Genomic DNA, 21433 nt, shown 5'->3' on the forward strand with positions numbered 1-21433 from the left:
TCAATCCTGTATGGGGTCCCAACCCATAGTTTAAGAAGTGCTGTTTTCAATACTGCAAGCAGCCAGAAAGAAACAATTTGAGTATTGTGGAAACACAATCAGAATAACACAAGATCTGGCAGCCTCTACATTAAGAGATCGAAGGGCTTGGAATACGATATTCCGGAGGTCAATGGAGCTAGGATTAAAACCAAGAATCACCTACCCAGCAAAACTGAGTATCATGCTCCAAGGCAAAATATGGACTTTCAATAAAATAGAGGACTTTCAAGCTTTCTCAGTGAAAAGACCAGAACTGAATAGAAAATTTGACTTTCAAACACAAGAATCAAGAGAAGCATGAAAAGATAATCAAGAAAAAGAACAAGAAAAAGAAATTGCAAGGGACTCACTAAAGTTGAACTGTTTTGTTTACATTCCTACATGGAAAGATGATGTGTATGATTCATGAGACCTCAGTATTAGGGTAGCTGAAGGAAATATGCATGTATATATATGTGAATATATATATATACATATATATATATATATATGTTTATGCATATATATGTATATGTGATTGTGTATGCATGTATATATATCAATCAAGAAAAAGAACAAGAAAAAGAAATTGCAAGGAACTTACTAAAGGTGAACTGTTCTGTTGACATTCCTACATGGAAAGATGACGAGTATGATTCATGAGACCTCAGTATTACGGTAGCTGAAGGGAATATGCATACATATATGTTTATGTATATAGATGGGTGAATGTGTAGGTATGTATATATCTATGTGTGTGTATATATAGAGAGAGGGGGGAGAGAGAGAGAGAGAGAAGAGGACACAGGGTGAGTTGAAGATGAAGGGAAGATATCTAGAAGAAATAAAACCAAATTAAGGGATGAGAGAGGAACATACTGAGAGAGGGAGATAAGGAGAGATAGAATGGGGTGGATTATCTCGCATAAAGGAGGGAAGAGCAAGCAGTTCTGTGGGAGGAGAGGAGACGGGGAGAATGAGGGGGGAATGAGTGAACATTGCTCTCATCAGATTTGGCCTAAGGAGGGAATACCATACATACCCAATTGGAAATCTTACCCCACAGGAAAGAAAAGGGAAGAAGATAAAAATAAATGGGGCGGATGATGGCGGGGAGGGCTGATGGGGGTGGAGGTAGTCAAAAACAAATACTTTCGAAAGGGGACAGGATCAAGGGAGAAAATTCAATAAAGGGGGATGGGCTGGGAAGGAGCAAAATATAGTTAGTCTTTCACAACATGAGTATTGTGGAAGGGTTATACATAATGATACACATGTGGCCTATGTTGAATTGCTTGACTTCTTAGGGAGGGTGGGTGGGAAGGGAAGAGGGGAGAGAATTTGGAACTCAAAGTTTTAAAAACAGATGTTCAAAAACAAACAAAAATGTTTTTGCATGCAACTAGAAAATAAGATACACAGACAATGGGGTGTAGAAATTTATCTTGCCCTACAAGAAAGGAAGGGAAAAGGGGATGGGAAGGGAGTGGGGTGACAGAGGGGAACGCTGACTGGGGAACAGGGCAACAAGAATATACGCCATCTTGGAGTGGGTGGGAGGGTAGAAATGGGGAGAAAATTTGTAATTCAAACTATTGTGAAAATCAATGCTGAAAACCAAATATGTTAAATAAATTTAAAAAAATATTTAATGTAAAAAAAATGCTTATTAAAAAAATAAATTAAAAAAAAAGAAGTGCTGTTTTAGAGGCTTGATTTAACATTGTGGGCAGAGCTCCAACTTCCTGATTTCTCTTTGCCATCTTGGCTCCACCCCTCCCCCAATTTTTTTTTTAAAACAAAATTCCTAAGACCCCAGCTTAAGAACCCCCTTCAGATTTAGAGGACCTCTGAGTGACTAACTCAATTCAGAATTTCTGTCTTTACTATCCAAAATTTATGAGGCAGAATATCCCACTGGCAATTACTCAAAGAGGATCATAAATTTGAAAAAGGAAACAGTTAAGTACTATTTAACAGAGGAAAAACTGTTAACTAAGGTGAGAAGTGATTGTCAAATAATGGTTCTAACTCGCATATGAGAATACAACATGGGAGAGTATACACAGAAATTTACTGCAGATAACAAGTACCTTACCCATACTGAGGCCCTGGTCGGTGAAGATAAAGGAGAAAGAATTTCTGCCAAATAAGTGGCAAGAGAGGATGATCAGAAGGTGTAACCAAAGCCTGATGAGCCCAACGATAAATCAGAAGTCTCTGAAGTGATGGTACAATAGGCAGCTTCAACTGCGCCTGGGCTTTCTACAGAAGATGAAAAAGTTTAATTTCAACAACTTATACATTCAATTCAGTCAGTCAACCACTACATTAAAGTTCTAGGAAACTTAGGACATAATAGTAAAGTCCTACAAAATATCCAAATAGACCAGCTGAGTATATCATTTTCAATTTAGTTTCACAAACAACACTTATGAACCTCCACTTCTAGAATGCATACCTCCTCCAGACTGGGGATCTGACAGTATTTTTAAAAATCAGCCCATTAAGAGATGTTTCTACTAAAAAGGAGTGGAGTAACATGGAAATCTAAGTTTCACTGTCAAATCACCATCAATCTTTGGAAATATGGAAGTTCAAAAGAGACTTCCAAAAGTTAGAAGTGGTTCAAAAGCCTAGGTACCCTATGTCAAAAAGTAAGGCCTACTAGTTGAAGATCTTTAACATTCAAGAGCTGGCAAACTACAACCCAAGGGTCAAATGTGGCCCACTTCTGTTTCTGAACATACCCTGTTTCTGTACAACCCACAACCCACAATAAAATTTTATTTAAAAATGTAAAAACCTTTCTTTCCTCTCAGTTGCAAGGCTATGAATCATAACTTGCTAACCCCCGTCTTAATCATGAAACCAATGGTAACCATTCCAAGTATGTAATCAACAGTGTCTCCAAATAGTTACATTGTGGCTTACATTTTTAAATAAACCTTGGAAAGGCCTGGCATAAGTGACATCTATAGGCTTTTTAATAAACCATGTGTTTTTGTGATCTCCAAGCACTTACTCCTCTTAAAAGTTACATAAAAACCAAAGAAGTGTCTATCCCCATCAAGAGGTCAGCCAACCTCCATTTCAAACACATGAAATGATTGCTTTCTACACCTTGAGAGCTTGCTCAGGAGTAAAAGTAGAATTAATGACCAGTTCCCCTTCAACAACTCTACGAAGCTGAGAATCTTCTTCAAAGAAAGACTCCATGTTCAGTACAATCCACGCAAGCCAAACCTGCAATCAGAGGAAAAAAAGGCCATGAAAATGAGCAGCTTCTTCTGAATGAGTGAACATGGTTGTAAATATATAATCTAACCATATTCCATAAATGTATGCTAATTTTTCTTTGCTCTTTCTTTATTGTTTTCCACTTAATCAAAAAATATTTACTGAAAGTGTAAAAGAACCACAGTTACACTTTTTCTGAATCCTCAAATTCAGTAAACTTGAGTCAGAGAACAAGACATAAACAAATAAAAGTGAAAAATTAAAAACAAAGAGATGTGATTTCTGGGTGTGAACAGGCAATGAGAACTTCACAAAACTTACATGAAATTTAGGTTTATTCCAAGAGAAATGAATGCACATGTGGAACCCAAAAAGTTCAAAATCCATACAGAAATTTATGACAGTTCAACAAAGGGAGGAGGAAAAAACAAAAATCTCCACCTAAAGGGATATGGCAGGGGAAGGGGAGAGATGCAATACAAGTGAGAAAAAGACAAAAGTCCTCCTGAACAGAAGGAGGAAGGCAATAGCAAAAGCCACATTCTTTTCCCTTGGGAACGACTACATGAAGACATGAAGGTCTGCTTATGTACAAGGGCCCCAACTACACAAGCAAATCCCCAGTCTAGTGCAGACTGAACTAGTGCCCACCTTGACTCCCAAGGATACACAGAAAGTCCAGTTTGGGATGTAAACAACAAATTACATCAGCTCAAGGTGGGGCCTCATTCTTGACACATTTAGGGCCTCCTACATACTCTAGGTCCAATGTTTCTAGAAAATATGGCACTCAGAAAGAAAAGTTCCTTAACATGGGTCATGTGAGCAACAACATAGGAGACTAGACATTTTCTCTACTCCTCATGACTTTTCAAACTCTCCAAAATAGAAATTACGTGCCAAAGATAAAGCAACTTCAGTGGTCTTCCTGGTCTAGGACAGCCAAAATCCAAAAGGCTAAAAAAAAAAAAAAGCAAAAACAAAAAAACAGGAACTGAGGCTCACTGACCTAAGCTCACTGAGCACCCTCCCCCACATCCCATACTACCAGCCACAAGACTGCACTAGCAGACCCAAGGACATGACACAGACTTAAAATGAAACACATTCCTGCACTCCTGTCCCCTCTCTTTCCAGTGCTATGGAGACCCCAGTTTTAGGCTGCAGAAATTTGTTTAGGCCTCAACAGTCAACTTCACCACAGCACTTCAGAAGCAAAAGTCTCCAAGGAGCTTCAACCTAGAAGCACCAGAACTGAAAAGCACTGAAGTACTGATGCCAAGGAAAACATATTGAACTGCTGGTGCTAGGCCAGACAACTGAGGAACAGATTGGGACACGCACTATGCATGTGGGAAAGGGGGTGGGAGAAGGAAAGAAAACTTGGGGGAGGGGAAGAAGAGATGCTGCACTCCACCAAGCAGGAAGGAAAGAGGACAACATCCAGTTGGTGCCATTTCTGACTACCCAAAAGTCACTTGGAGAAAAGACCTTGGTTGGTGAAGTGTAAATTACCCAGTGTAAAAGGAAACTGAGATGCTCTGAGATCCAGTCATCAAGGAAACCACAATCAAAAAGGGAAGGAGTCAGGAAGTGAGTGATAAGGAAAACATGGGTGGGGGACTAGGGGGAGACTGACAGTATCAAATATTTCAGGAAGAAAACCCAAAGACCTAACACATAAATGGATAAATCAACATGAAGGAAATATGCCCTCCAGATCTAGAAAAAGAGTTCAGGTATCTGTGAATAAATACTGCAAAACAAAGGAAATGGTTCCAACTCTTAATGACACAGAGAACCCTGTGGAATTGGAGAACTGAGATGCATAACATGCTATTTCTGAGCAGTTTGAAAAAGAAATGAGAATTATGGAGAGCGAACTTACTTCCTACACAGCAAAAATGATGAATAGAGTAGAAAAACTTGACTCTGCAATAACATGCAAAGAAATAAAAGAGAAAATAGATTATGAATGCAAATACACAGAAGTAAAGGACAATTTAGAAGAATAGAAGCATAAGACAATAACATTAAAAGAAAATATGCTCACTATGCAAGATGCAGAAACAACCTAAAGATCAAAGGTCTTCCAGAAGAATACAATAGGACAAAAAAACCTTAATACCATAATAAAACAAATAAGAGAAGACAACTACCCAGAACTTCTACATGTAGTTTTATATGTAGTTCTATATGTGTTTTTAAATAAAAAGAATTCACAGATGTCCTACAGGAAAAACAAACAAACCCAAGGCTGCAAACTGCAAGACACACAGTGGTTACATTTAACAATTTAATTCAGAAACAAAAAATTTGTCAAGCCATCAAGAAAAAGATCTTCAAATAAAAAGGAAAGGGCATTTGAATAATGCAAGACAATAACATACCCACTAGAAAAAAGGAGGGAATGGAATGTGCTCCAAAGAGAAATGGAACTCAGGGTACAGCCCAGGGTGACCTATGCTGCAAATCTGAGCTGAATCATATTGGACAAAAGGTGCATATTCAGTAACAAAGAAGAGTGTGAAACATTTTTAGAAAGAAAATGAGAACTGATTATTTGCTCCCCCCATTAACAGAAACGCAGAAGAAATAAGTAAGTGCAAAAGGCAAGAACAGTAACAGAAACAGAATGACAAGAGAGAGACCAGTAACAGACTTCTCTCTAAGTCTACTAAGAAGACAGAGGTTAAAGACAAAAATCTGGAAGAGGTTCAGGAGCTTTATGGACAGAACTTGGTGACATCCTGCCTATAGGGTAGGTAAGATTTGGATATGTAGAGGAGATAAGGACAGCATTCCAGGTAAGAAAAAGAGTGAACTGAGGAAAAGTACAAAACATAATCAAGAGAATGCATTATTATTATAACAACAGCAATTCACACACACAGTATCACATGAATAATAAAGTCCTTGCCTCATGACAACACTGTTTTGCTAGGTAGTGCAAGCATCCTCAGGATTCCACATTTTTACACAAATACATAATGGGACTTGGAGAAATTGAATTATTCAATTCAAGATAAGTGGAAGAGTCAGGACTTGAAACACAATCATCATCATCATCATCATCATCATCACAAATGAGGCCAATTTCAAATATACCAAGTTGCCTTCAGTAAACAGACCAGTGTAGCTAGCTAGAGTCAAGAGGTTTTTTTCCCCACATAGGGAAATTATACAATCTTGTGGCAAAACTAAAAGACCTTGACAATTTATTTTCCTAACTGAAAGTAGTACTACTTTACAACCCATTTGCCCCAAACAGGGACATCCTGCTTTAACAAATATTTAACCAGCTACATTGCCCGATGTTTACTTTTTTTTAAGCCTGAACATTTTAAATAACCATCTGAGTATTATGCTCTTCACCATAGGGCCTCAACTTCCTTTTCATTAGCCTTCTTATATATTACTTCCCCTTCTCCTATCAAACAAAAGAGCCATATCAGCCTTCTTGTCCTTTCTCATACACTGACAAGAGCAATTCCCATCCCGATGCCTTGACAAAGACACTCACTCCATCTTCACCTTTACCACTTAAAATCTCTAGCTCCTTTCAAAGTTCCCCTCAAATACCATTTTTCACCTGAAGCATTTCCTGATATTTCAAGCCGCTAGTGCCTCTACCTCGAAATTACCCTGTGTTTTTTTTTTGTATATTTTGAACACCTATATATGTGATGTTGTCCAAAACTACAGAATGTAAGCCCCCTGAGATCAGGGGCTATTTCCTTATGTCTTTGTAACCCCACTGCCTGGCATGTTTCTTGGTCCATGGTAAGTGCTTAATAAATGCTTGTTAATTGACTGGTTCTGTATTTAACAGAAAAATGAAATAAAAAAAGATTTTGGGAATTTCCCAAACAACATATTAAGTCACTAGATAACATGTAACATATACAATTTTATTTTATGCCAGTGAAAACTAACTAAAATAAGAGAGCAAAAAATATCAATGACTTCTTGCTTCTCTTTTACCTTCTGAGTATTTTTACAACTTCTGTCTTGGTTTGATTTTTGGTACAGATTTATGATTTCACTGGTGTATGGAAATTGTCTACAACGATATGACAGAGCTTTCATTGGGAAAACCTGGGTTACATATATTACATTTAATAAACTCTTGTTACTTAATTGACAGAATGATAGCAGAAGCCACAAATGTTCTTAATTAGCCTTGTTCCTCTCTTATTTAAGTGATCTGATTTTTGTTCTTCATTTTGATCTAATTAGCTGTTAAATTTTTATTTTATTTTTTTTTATTTTATTTTATTTATGCTTTTTTTGCTTACCAATTCTATTGTCTTTTCATTTTCTACTTAATTAATTAATTTAATCTATTTCTCCCTTAACTTTCAAAAATTTCTTTTATGCTAATTTCGAGCTTATTTGCTGATTTTCTAGATTTTTAAATTGGACATCCTAAATCCTTTTTCAATTTTATTAACCTATCTTTGTAGAGATATAATTGTTTCTCTACAGACTGCTTTAGGTGCATCCCCAAAACTCTAGGATGTTGTCTCATCATTATTCTCTTTCGTATAACTATTATTTCCATTATTTTTTTCTTTGACCCATTCATGATTCGAGTCATAAGGTCTCAACTTAGGGTGGTATCTTCTGCTGGTGTTTCCTGTATTAATTCCTACTTTTATTGCATCATGGTCTGTAAATGATGGTTTAGTATTTCTGCTTTTTTTTTAACTTTTATTCATAATTTTCTGGATCACAAATATTCTCATAAAGCATGCTAAATAGCCCTATACAGAGGGAAATTAGATTTCACTAGACAATAATTTAGGCTTTCAAATGAGTATCGTCATGTTATAGAAAAAACTAACTTAGAAATGAAGTTATTGAATCATTCATAACACAAATGAATGAGACACTAATCATTAAAATTACAGATTTAAAGATTAAAACCACGTGGAGGGGACAATGCTAAGAACTAGACAATGCAGTATATCATTCTAATCTCCCTAAAGATTCATATAGGATTTCTTTGCAAATGTGATACTCCTATATTAATAATGCTTAAGGATGGCGGTTGGAAAGCAGGGACTTGCGTGAGCTCCCCACCGCGTCCCTCCAAAAACCTATAAAAAATGGCTCTGAACAAATTCTAGAACTGCAGAACCCACAAAATAGCAGAGGGAAGCAGGGACCCAGTCCAGGACAGCCTGGATGGTCGCTGGATGAGGTCTATTGCGCACGGAGTGGAGGGGAGCGGAGCTCAGCATTGGAGGCAGCAGGAGCAGGGCAGAACAGGCCCTAGCACCCTGAATCAGTGAGCTGTGGCAGCCACCAGACTTCTCAACCCACAAACACCAAAGACAACAGAGAAGGTTAGTGGGAAAAGCTGGGGGGGACAGAGTTCGAGGTTTGGCCACCACCCCAGGGGCAGCGGGGGAGGTGCAGCTACAGAACTACAGCTGCAGTTACTTCCAGCCCCAGGCCCACGTGGTGGGAGGAATTAAGTGGCGGATCAGAGCAGGAGTGAAGAGCCTGCTGAAGATTTGCATCAGGTCCAGGTTGGTGGTTCTTGACGAAGGAGGAGTGCTGGTGTGGCAGAGCTGGCTATATAGAAATAGCTCTGAAATCAATGGCACATCCCCTCAAGCTTGGAACAAAGTACTCTTTGCTCTACAAGCAGTCATACCCTGACAAAAAACTCAAGGGTCAAGTAAGTTGGCTGGGAACATGGCCAGGCAGTGAAAACGCACCCAGATTCAGTCTCAGACATTGGAATCTTTCTTTGGTGACAAAGAAGACCAAAACATATGGCCTGAAGAAGTCAACAAAGTGCAAGAGCCTTCACCAGAAGCCTCCAAAAAAACATGAACTGGTCTCAGGCCATGGAAGAGCTCAAAAAGGAGTTGGAAAAGCAAGTTAGACAAGTAGAGGAAAACTTGGGACGAGAAATGAGAATGATGCAAGAAAACCATGAAAAACAAGTCAATGACTTACTAAAGGAGACCCCAAAAAATACTGAAAAAAATATTGAAGAAAACAACACTTTAAAAAATACACTAGCTCAAATGGCAAAAGAGCTCCAAAAAGCCAATGAGGAGAAGAATGCCTTGAAAGGCAGAATTAGCCAAATGGAAAAGGAGGTCCAAAAGACCAATGAAGAAAATACTACCTTAAAAATTACATTGGAGCAACTGGAAGCTACTGACTTGATGAGAAATCAAGATATTATTAAACAGAACCAAATGAATAAATAATGGAAGACAAATATCTCATTGGAAAAACCACTGACCTGGAAAGCAGATCCAGTAAAGATAATTTAAAAATTATTGGACTACCTGAAAGCCATGATCAAAAAAAAGAGCCTAGATATCATCTTTCAAGAAATTATCAAGGAGAATTGCCCTGATATTCTAGAGCCAGAGGGTAAAACAGAAATTGAAAGAATCCACAGATCGCCTCCTCAAATAGATCCAAAAAAGAAAACTCCTAGGAACAATGTCGCCAAATTCCAGAGCTCCCAGGTCAAGGAGAAAATACTGCAAGCAGCCAGAAAGAAACAATTTGAATATTGTAGAAAAACAATCAGGATAACACAGGATCTGGCAGCTTCCACATTAAGGGACCGAAGGGCTTGGAATATGATATTCCGGAGGTCAATGTAGCTAGGATTAAAACCAAGAATCTCCTACCCAGCAAAACTGAGTATCATGCTACAAAGCAAAATATGGACTTTCAATAAAATAGAGGACTTTCATGCTTTCTCAGTGAAAAGACCAGAGCTGAGGAGAAAATTTGACTTTCAAACACAAGAATCAAGAGAAGCATGAAAAGGTAAGCAAGAAAGAGAAATCATAAGGGACTTACTGAAGTTGAACTGTTTTGTTTACATTCCTACATAGAAAGATAATGTGTATGATTCATGAGACCTCGATATCATAGTAGCTGAAAGGAATATGCATATATATATATATGTGTGTGTGTGTGTGTGTGTGTGTATGTATACATATATATACATATGTGTGTGTCTATGTATGTATATATGTAGGTACATATATATATGTATATATATATATATATACACACACACACACACACAAAGGGCACAGGGTGAGTTGAATATGAAGGGATGATATCTAAAAAAATAAAATCAATTTAAGGGATAAGAGAGGAATATATTGAGAGAGGGAGAAAGGGAGAGATAGAATGGGGTAAATTATCTCGCATAAAAGTGGCATGAAAAAGTGGTTCTGTAGGAAGGGAAGAGGGGGCAGGTGAGGGGGAATGAGTAAATCTTGCTCTCATTGGATTTGACCTGAGGAGGGAATACCATACACACTCAATTGGGTATCTTACCCCACAGGACACAAGGAGGAAGAAGATAAAAAAGGTGGGATGACAGAAGGGAGGGCAGATGGGGGGAGGAGGTAATCAAAAACAAACACTTTCGAAAAGGGACAGGGTCAAGGGAGAAAATTCAATAAAGGGGGATAGGTTAGGAAGGGGCAAAACATAGTTAATCTTTCACAACATGAGTATTGTGGAAGGGTTTTACATAATGATATGCATGTGGCCTATGTTGAATTGCTTGCCTTCTTAGGGAGGGTGGGTGGGGAGCGAAGAGGGGAGAGAATTTGTAACTCAAAGTTTTAAAAACACGTTCAAAAACAACAACAAAAAAAAAAGTTTTTGCATGCAACTAGGAAATAAGATACACAGGCAATGGGGCATAGAAATTTATCTTGCCCTACAAGAGAAGAAGGGAAAGGGGGATGGGAAGGGAGTGGGGTGACAGATAGGAGGGCTGACTGGGGAACGGGGCAACCGGAATATTCACCATCTTGCAGTGGGGGGAGGGTAGAAATGGGGAAAAAATTTGTAATTCCAAACTTTTGTGAAACTCAATGCTGAAAACTAAATATATTAAATAAATTTTAAAAAAATAATGCTTAATAAATGCTAACAATGACAATGCAGAGTGTTTTAAAGTTTTAAAAGTGCTTAACATCTCTCATGTCACTGAAGCCCCCAAATAATCCTTTGCCATAGTTATTACAGGTAGTATATTGTCCTTATCTTACACTGGAGAAAACAAAAGCTATAAGAAATTCAATGACTTGCCCAGGGTCACAAAGCTATTAAGTGTTCAGGGAAGGGTTTGAATCTAATAATTCTGAATCTAAGCCTAGCACTCTATCCATTTTGCCACCCTGCCAGTTACAATAACTCTGTGGCTCATGGACAGCACTCCAGATGTAGAATCAAACCTTTGGCAAAAGAACAACAGGGATATGCTTAAAGGACACAGGCTAGGTGGGGAAAAAAAATTAGGGAGAATGACAGGTACATTCCAGAAATAAATCTATTATCCCTCAAGTACTCTATATTGCTCAGAGATGACTTTCCATAAAGAATGAGAAATAAGCTTGGTAATTCAGCAAAAGAGGCAACCCGGTATAATAACTAGGGATCTATCCTTGAAGCCAGGAAGGCCTGGGTTCCCTCTGACATATATAGCTGTGTGACCATGTCCAAATCACTTAATACCTCAATATTCTAGGAATCTCTCTAAGACTGTAAGTGGCAAAGGAAGTGCTGGCCTGCACTGTTTCCTCATCCAGAATTCCCTATGCCTGGGAAAACACAGATCTGGTTTATCCTATCACTATCCCTATTTAGCAAAGAGGAAATACTGAAAATTACTCTGTCCTTCTACAGGATTTAAAATCAGTCCTTGAAGAACTGAATTCACTTAAATTACTTCAGACTTCCATGAAAATCTTCTAAAGGGAAGGCACTGAAAAATGGCTACAAAAGACTATTAAGTAGACAGAGTTGGATTAACAAATTCTAGATATAATCCCTGAGCAAGACTACCTCAGGTCTTAAGACAGGAACTTGGCAGGCTTTAGCTCTGCTACTTAACACCTTCTGAAAGACACAAAATCTTTTCATACCCATTCCATCAACTGAGATATTATCAAAATATGTGAGGAAGTAAAAAGTCAAGTTCTTTTTTCTAAGGGTATTTAATTTTAAAAGGAAGTGCCAAATAAGTTCGATAGGTCAATTCTTTTGAGTTCCTTATGAACCTACCTGAGTGGGAGCAGCAGCTCCCTCAATGAAAGATGGGGTCACATTGCCAGCCACAATCCAGCTCATTAAGGAAGAGAGCAGGCTCCGGTCACAGTGATAACCTAAAGCATTCTGCCCAGTCAGGAAAACAAAAAGAGAAAAGCTGAGAAGACAATAGGAAGGACTTTTAACAACTTCAACAATAATCTCTCCTTTATGTGATAATAAGGCTCTAAAGCTACCACAAAAAAGTACATGTCCTAAGACTTAAAGGTATCAAGAAGTGATCCTAGGGAAATTTAATGAGTTCTTCTTTTCCCATATTTTTTTTTACTTGCACTGGGATTTATGTTAAGAAAGTATTTGGGCTGCAGACACTAAATCTGTATTCTTTCAACCTAATGGATGGATTAGAGCAATTAGTAGTAGAAGGTGAGCAGGAAGTAGACCTGAGGAATGGTGGAATTATTTACTGAATAATCTACAAGACTGAAATGTAGTCAACAATCATAGACAACAAATATTACAATTGTTTTTACCTTGTGCTGTTGGTAAAGTAGTTTCTGTACACAATCCTCTTGCATATACTGAAAAGCTGCCTTGCATAAATGGTCCATCAAGAAAAGAATGGGCTGTTCTCGATACCAAAACTGTTGGCTTATGAGGGCCTGGACCCAGAATTCTAAAACAGCAACAGGCCCCACTTCATTGGGTTTAGTGCTTACAGAAATGTGGGCCTGTGGAGAAAAGTTCCAATCAATCTGAAATGAAATAACTATTATCCCACCTCCCATCTCCTAGCATTCTTAAAAGCATCAACAAAACATCCCCTACCTCCACTTCTAAGTCTGCAGCTGTTGGTATACCTCCATGGTATACAAATATCCATGGTACCAATTAAACTACAATGGTGCTAAACTATATATTAAATGTAGTTAAACCAGAATTTTTAGAATTATACCAGAGGACAAACATATGTCTCAAGATGATGATGCCCAATGGCAAGAACTAGATCTATTTCCTGACCTGGATCATGCTGCTGAGAAGTTTCACATTTTCTCCATAGTTGGTTCCTGTCAAGTGCTGGGTCACTTTGTGGGTAACTTGCTGGGTCATTCCTTGAGGTATACCACTATCCAAGTGCAAAAATAGATGGAGGTATGATAAAAACCTATATATCAAATGGAGAAATACAGCAGACATTGAAATAAGTTTTAGGAATCAAGTAAATTTTAATGATTAATAGCTAGTAAACAAGCAAGAAATGGGAAAGAATTAAATCAATTCTTGCTCTTAAGAATCTAATCAGAATAAAACCACATGGAGAAGAAAAGGACAAGAAGGGGGGAAAAATTAAGAACTGGAAACAAAATTCCTTTGGGTTGGCTTGTACAAATCAGAATAGCCCAACATCATTCACAAATGTAAGAATGCAAGTAAACTTTAAGGACTTACATCAATTTCTCTTAAAGAAAGCCTTCAAATATAAATTCAAAAGGAGCTCACAATGCACAATTTTCAACAGCCCTTTCCTAAATATGAACATCCATAAGCTAATACACATTAAAGTATGGAGTTTGCAGAATATGAACGGAAAGAGCTTGCTTGAAAAATAGCTAATTCTTTTATTTTTCATAAAATGAAATCCTACCTCCTAACAAATTTTTGACCCAAATGCGCAAACTATAATAGTTCAATAAGAAAATGACTGTTATCATCCTGAAAATTTTAGAAGAAAAACATTATAGGCAAAAATTCACAAATATCTACAGAAAATGCCTAGTACTCTTATTTTACGTCCACAGCTGTGCCTTTACCTGTCCCCAACCTATTATCCAAACTTATCTTTAACTGCTTTTCATCCAACCCACTGCTCTGGCTAAAATACTGGATTACCTGGTATCCCTCAAACATATCCTATTCCTTTCTACCTCAGCCTCAGATTCTTCACCAATCCATACCCTGTGCATTCTCTAGACAGTACAAGGCCCCACTTCTAACATGGTACTACCCCTAATCTCACACTCACTCTCACTCCAACTGGTTCTTCTCCCTGCTTTGCATGCCTTCTACACTTAGGAACCCCACATTAGTATTCTTTTGCTGATACGTTGCTTTGTCATTATTTTATAGATGTTTCACATATTTACCACAACACTAGACTAGAGTCACATCAATCTGCTTCCCCTGTATGTTCCTCAGTGGTTAATTCAACAGCACACACCCCAAAAAGAAATACTCTGAAGATGCTTGCTCTACGTTTCTCATTGCTAACTCTTGACAGCTCCTTTCTAAGTGCTACCAGAAGCATCTTCTCTCTAACTGGTAGTCGTTCTTTCTAGTGCCAGGCTTTGGGCAATCAGGACATTATTTTTTTTAAACTCATTATGAAAAAATCAAAACAATACATGAGCCCTTAGCAGATATACTGCTTATAAGTCTAAATGCTAATCCAAAGAAGCAGCATGTTTTACTTCACACAAGAAAAATAATTGCTAAAACATTATCACCTACAGTTTGCTGGGGAAAACAAAATATAATGCCCATGCCACAAATGACTAATACACACAGCACAGGCTATACTTACAGTTCATTCTTCAAAAGGTAATACTGGCAAGGGTAAAACATGGGCAAAATCTTATCTAGAACATGAACCACTGTTCGCAGATGCCTAGACTGGACCAGGATCCCCAACAATGGAATGCCTTCTGCACAAAATTTCTCGATGCTGCCAGGAGGGAAAAAAAGGTAATACGGTTCTAAGCATAAAATGTTGAGATTCTGATATGCTATTGCACTAAACACAATTCAGGTCATCATCATAGTCCTTTGTTGATACTGAGAATTTTCAATCAGTAAATAGTAAGCTGGATAAGATTCAGAAAGATAACTATCTCCTACAAAAGACAGAGGCTATGGTAGATCTCTTTCTCTAGATGGCCACCTGATCTATTTACATTACAAAAATCAGCCATATCGCAAGTTCATGTCAATCCTGCCTTGATCAGTGACCTAAAAATCACACATTGAGTTCAGCCACTGTAGTTCTTTACTCACGTTTTCATCTAGAAATCTGTAATGCAGCTAAACTATTATGTTCCGCTAGAAACTACCATCAGGCAACTACATAGCACGGTGGATAGAGCGCTAGGTTTGGAGTCAGAAATACTTATATTCCTGAGTTCAAATTTGACCTCAGATACTCACTAACTTGTGACCCTGGGAAAGTCATTTAACTGTTTGCCTGAATTTCCGCATTTGTAAAATGAGCTGGAGAAGAAAATGGCAAACTACTTCAGTATCTTTGCCAAGAAAACCCCAAATGGGATCTCAAAGAGTCAGACACAACTGAAAAATGACTGAACAGCAACAACAAAGAAACTACATCTGTGTTCAGGGTACCCATGGCTAAAAAGATAAAACTCCAAGTTTAAAACAGACGATAGGGAAATAAAGAAATGTTTCAGAAAGGGGGCACTCTTAAGATCAAGAGTACTGGACAAGACTGGCACACATTAGAAGCCTTCCCAAAGGCACTCAATAGATTACTCCCCTTTCCCATTAAAACCTACAATGACTCCCAACTATCTCTCACAATAACTCACAGGATTACAGGACCATACATTTTAGGGTTGAAAGGAGTCTTAAGTCAGTCCAGTCTTCTCATTTTAGAGACTAAGGCCCATAAAGGCAAGTGATTTATCTAACGACACACAGGTAGTAAGCAGCTGACCCAGGATTCAAACCTAGATCCTCTGACTCTTTCCCGTACCTGGAAATCAAAAGTCAGATGTGGAGGCCAACATGAGAATTTGAAAAAAAGAAAAAAAAAGTCCCATTGACTAGGACTACTATCACTTGAAGAAAATATTCCTTATGATCATGTACTTTTCTATGATTTTATATTTACAAAACTTTGTGATTTTATTCCAGCTTCCCAAACCAAATTCTCTTCTGACCAGCTGACATGAATATTCTAGTCTGCTTGACAATTATACTTATTACAAAATAATAAATTAGCTTACAGTACAGATGATTAAAAAATTACTGAGCACTTATAATATACAAGTTCCTAGAAGAACATAAGGATGAGAAAGGCTTAATTTGCTCTCAGAGATCATGCGTTTAGGCAGCCTGAATCACTTTCCTTACCCCCAGTAGTTGCTCAGTGACATTTTAAACCTGTGAGACTTTACAAACATATACTGAGTCTGCATGAGTTTAGCAATTTTTTGTAGGGCACCTCAACCTCAGAAAACAAATACTATTAGATGTATTATTCCATACCTATGGCCTACAGTTGTCATAGATAAGGCTAGATAACAGCCAATGGGCATGCCTGCTTTCACAGCCTTCAGTAGGGGATGAAATGTGGGTGATTCATTCATATCCGGCACAGTGCTGGAGAAAGGAACTGTTGGACAATTCTGTTGCATTCCATAATCATTTTTGTGAAGCTTTAATCTCAAAATCAAGTTCCAAGCCCATTGGTTAAATGAGGTCTCAGGTGTCTCTCCATAACGTACAATACTGGCCAAATACGAAACCTAAAACAATTTTTAAAAGACATTATCACGATAAACTTAATTAATCCTCCTAAGTCCCTTTCAGTTCCCATTAGACACAAATTATATACATGTGCCAGAAAGTGAATAATGCACTTCTGGTACTCAGTCTTTATTTATGCAAAAGAAAAAAATAATGCTTACCTAACACCACCTGTCTAATACTTCATAATGCAAACTTGGTAAAACCAAGCAAAAGAAAGAAGCACATGAGGATTAGAAAGAGCAATGTTCAGGCACAACTCTCCAATGGTGAAATGCTTGTACAAAAGCTTTTACTCAGAGGAAAGTCTCTTGTCCAGTCCCAGAGTTCAATTACTGAACATCAACTTGTCATGAAACTTGATGCCATGATATAATGTAATTTTTCCAACACCCTCAAAAAGCAAAATTTTACACAATCAATATAAGTAGTCAGAGGAAAAATAAATACCTGTTTTATGCTTTCAGAAAGTAACCCAGCATATGGCTTCTGAGCAAGGTATTTCTGGTAAGCTTCAAGAATCATTAATGCCACTTCAGCATGAACAGTCTGATTCAGATGAAGTGTATCCTTTTAAAGAAGAAAAAAATTACAATATGCTGGAGGTCTTCCTCTAAGTCTTTTTCTTCTATTTTATAGGCACTAGGGCAGTCCTCAGGCTATCTGTAATCCTTTGCTGTAATAACTACAATAACCCTCTAGCTTGCCTCCAATCATTCCAAAAATATTTACTAAGTGCCTATTACACACAAGGCACTATATGAAGTGCTATAGGTGACACAAAGAATAAATCACAGGATTTCTGTCCTCATGTAGCTTATAACTTAGTTAGACAAATAAAATATGCACAAATAATATAAATATGGTATAACATGACGTGACATTAACAGCAGAACAAAGTGTGATGTTAGTTTTTCTTGCTTCCAATCTCTCCCCATTCCATAGGATAGCTGATAGTAACCTCTCAGTATTACTTCATCACCCTCCTATTCAAGAACTCACAATCACTCTCAGTTGCCTGTGGTAGCCAAGTATAAACACTACTGCCTGGCTTTCAAAGTCTCACAATTATCTTTCCTCCTACTCAATTTTATTATGCCTCAACACATACCCCACAATCTAGTCAGAATGGTCTTCTCACTATCCCCTACCACACACCATCCTCAGCTTCATGTCTTTTTTCTTGGCTAAAAATAATAACTAATGTTTGCATAGCACTTTAAGGTTTATAAGGTACTTTAAAAATATTATTTCATTTGATCTTCACAACCTTGTGAATTAAGAGCTGTTACTACCCTTATGCTTAAAGATAAGGAAACTGAATCTAAGATGTTAAGTGATTTGTAAGGGTCACACAGCATATGCATCTAAGGCAAGATTTGAGCTCAGGTCTTCCTGACTCTTTATCCTGCACTCTGTCCACCATCAGGTAGCAGCTGCTTACTATTCACCGTCTCCCCCTGGGATGCTTTCTCTCTTCTCCTATACAAGACTTAACCATTCTTCAAGCCCAGTTCAGGGCCTACCTCGTCCCCACCCAGGTCATGTCCCATCCACTCAGGGATGTCTTCTCCAACTACACCACCTCAAGCTGTTATCATTCCTTTCTCTGAACTCCTACAGCACTTAAACTAGGAAATTTCACTGCATAGCATTTAATTTGCTCTCCTCCACTGCTCTCAGTGCTCCAACCAGATATAAGTTCCATGAAGGCAGGGACCACAGCATATACATCTCTACATTCCTCCTTTCAATATCATACCACCATCATCAACATTACAGTGATGGGCACAAAGTAATCATAAATACTTTCTAACTGATTAATCACTCAACCAACAAATAATGAATATAATGAGTCAACTGTCTTTTTCTTAGTCAGAATTATATAATTTCAAAGAATTATGTAATTTTCAAGATCATCTATTCTGATACCATCATTTTACAGATAAGAAAATGAGGCCCAGGGAGGGGAGTGATGTGATAAAAGTGTTTTTAAAACAATAATTTGGTAACTTTGTGCAGGTCAGATAAGAGAAGAAAGAAAAACAGGAAGACTAAGAGGGCATTATGCGTCTATAAATCAAATAGCAAGTGTGTCTAAGTATAAACGAAGACATTCTCAGTTTGGCATAATTTATTTTCAATTAAAAGCAAGTTCACATTACAAAGAAAAAAATTCTAAATTCTGAAGTAGCTAAAAAGTTCATTTATCTTAGAAAGAAAAGCATTTATATAATAGCCTCTTATTTTATTATCACTAAAATCAGTTTTAGAAAAAAATATGCCTTTGAAACCACAGAATTGGCCATTTCCATAGCACACTGTTTAAGGCATACCTGTTCACCAAATCCCCAGTTCACTCCTTCCAGAATAACACAGGCCAGTTTATTCTTCACAGCTGACAAATTGTAATTCAGTAACCAATCCCGGATCACAGCTATTTCAGAGGTAGATGGTTGCCACAGATACAAAGGCAGCTCTTTAAACAAGTATAGGGAAACCTTAGTAAAGGGGGATTAAAAAAATAATTAAGATCAAGAATTAAGATAAAGATATGAGTAGTACTGGAGAGGGGAAGAAGAGGGACATTTAAAAATATGTAAGGGAGATTCCAAATTGGAGCTCTTCATTTCTAACTCTTCAACTTCCAGTTTCTTGGGCATGGTATCATATTGTATATAATCCCTAATACTGGAAGGCTAAGGCTGGCATATGGCTTGAACTCAGGAGCTGTAAGCTGCAGTAGGGCTAAAGTCAATTGGGTGACTGCAAATCAATCACCAATACAACAATGAGTTGATAGGTGGGGGACAGAGAGAGTGGGGAAAAGAGGAGTCCACCAGCCTTCATAAGGAAAGTCAAACTGACCCACAGCAAAGCTTCCTAGGTGACCAGCAGTAGGATGAGGCCCATGAGTGGCCATTATAATGTTCAGCCTGAGTGAGACACAGAACTAGGCTAGAAAAAATATCTTGTTTTTGTTTCTTTGTTTTTTAAAACAAGGGAAATAGAAAACAATAGTAACTATCAATGCAAAACTGGAAACATGATTGTTGATACATAAAAGGCAAATTTTGTAACCTTGTTTTCAGATCAATTGTCTTTTCTATATAACAAGTAGTAACTTCTCAATCGAAGAAAACCATACTTCAAAAGTGTAGGCTTACAATACTAATAAATGTGAAGCAGTAAGTCTCTTCACAAAAAGATTCAATACAAATTTCCTTTATATAGACAAGTTCTCAAGCGCTTTTAAAAGATGATTCCAATTTACAGAACTTGTCAGAAGCATGCCTTTTATTAAAGTCAAGATAAATCTATACTCTTCTAGTAACATTCCACTCCAGTGCCTCATTCCTATGTGGAGATGTCTCTGGGTTCTTAAAGATTATGCCAGGGGAGAGTAAACTGGAAAGAAATCTGGGAGAAATTAGGTTTAAACCCACACCATATACAAAAACCAGCTTCATATGGGTACATGACAGGTATAAAAAGTCACATAATAAACAAATCAAAAGCAAATCTCCTTTCAGACCTACTGATTGAGAAAAAGTTTATGATCAAACATGGGATTACAAAGGATCACAAAAGATAAAACGGACAGGTTTGATTCAATAAAATTAAAAAGGTTTTGCATAAACAAAACCAGTGCAATTAAAATTAGAAAGGAAACAGGTAACCAAGGGGAAAAAAAATCTTTGCAGCAAGATTCTCAGAAAACAGTGTCATTATGGGGTGGGTGGGTAGGAGGATTAAGGGGAGGGTGTAGGAAAGGGGGAAGGAGAGGGAAAATCTGTTGTGTGAAACTAATAATGCACACAAACTCTATAATTTTCTTACCGTTATTATCTGCATGGAGAAAGAATGACTTTTGTGGTTTTGAAAATATTCTGTAGTTACTTCAAAAAGATACCATGCAAATACTGAATACTGGTGACTTTATTTGCTATTACTGAAGAGATTCTGAAGAAATGTTTAAAGAGTGAGGCACTCTCATTTAAGATTTATTTTTAATGCTGTAGTGTAAAATTCAGAGCTCAATTCCCTCTGTACAGTGAGCTTTTGAATGGAACATACTATATATAGCACAATATATACTTTTTTTTTACGATGAAAGGCAAATGTGGATATACTTATGAGCTCCATTCCATACCTATCAACAAGTACCAAGAACTGATTTGTGTTCATTTATATCCTTTGCACCAAATGCTGCTTCCACCTAGAAATGTGATTAAGTATTTTAAAAAAAAAACTTAACTGATAGTAATTTGACTGGGCTCAAGAAAGACTGCTGGCACTGTTTTGGCTGCCTTAGTGCAGTGCATATGTTAAATAAAGGTATGCTATGACCATTTAAAAAAAAAGGGGGCATTTCCAAGATATATAAAGAACTGAATGAAATTTCTAAGAACATGAGCCATTCCTCAATAGATAAAGGGTCAAAGGATAGGAATACCGTTGTTTTCAAAGGAGGAAACCCAAACTATCAACAAACAAAACTAAAATGCTACAAATCACCAATAAGTGAAATGTAAATTAAGGCAACTCTGAGGTATCTTATACCCATCAAATT

General features: G+C 37.5%; 1 protein-coding gene across 1 annotated transcript in view; it reads right to left on the reverse strand.

Annotated features, from left to right (window-relative positions):
- EPG5 (ectopic P-granules autophagy protein 5 homolog) overlaps window positions 1–21433 on the reverse strand; it is a 134981-nt gene that overhangs the window by 71911 nt on the left and 41637 nt on the right. Inside the window, exons 14-22 of the mRNA XM_036746153.1 lie at window positions 19197–19361; window positions 17311–17430; window positions 16600–16859; window positions 14900–15040; window positions 13339–13483; window positions 12852–13049; window positions 12334–12444; window positions 3145–3267; window positions 2120–2286 (exon numbers count right to left, since the gene is read on the reverse strand). Of these exons, the coding sequence (XP_036602048.1) occupies window positions 2120–2286; window positions 3145–3267; window positions 12334–12444; window positions 12852–13049; window positions 13339–13483; window positions 14900–15040; window positions 16600–16859; window positions 17311–17430; window positions 19197–19361 (1430 nt within the window). The remainder of the gene's footprint in view (window positions 1–2119; window positions 2287–3144; window positions 3268–12333; window positions 12445–12851; window positions 13050–13338; window positions 13484–14899; window positions 15041–16599; window positions 16860–17310; window positions 17431–19196; window positions 19362–21433) is intronic.

The sequence above is a fragment of the Trichosurus vulpecula genome, chromosome 1 (assembly GCF_011100635.1).
Source record: "Trichosurus vulpecula isolate mTriVul1 chromosome 1, mTriVul1.pri, whole genome shotgun sequence".
In the NCBI taxonomy this organism is placed as follows: domain Eukaryota; kingdom Metazoa; phylum Chordata; class Mammalia; order Diprotodontia; family Phalangeridae; genus Trichosurus; species Trichosurus vulpecula.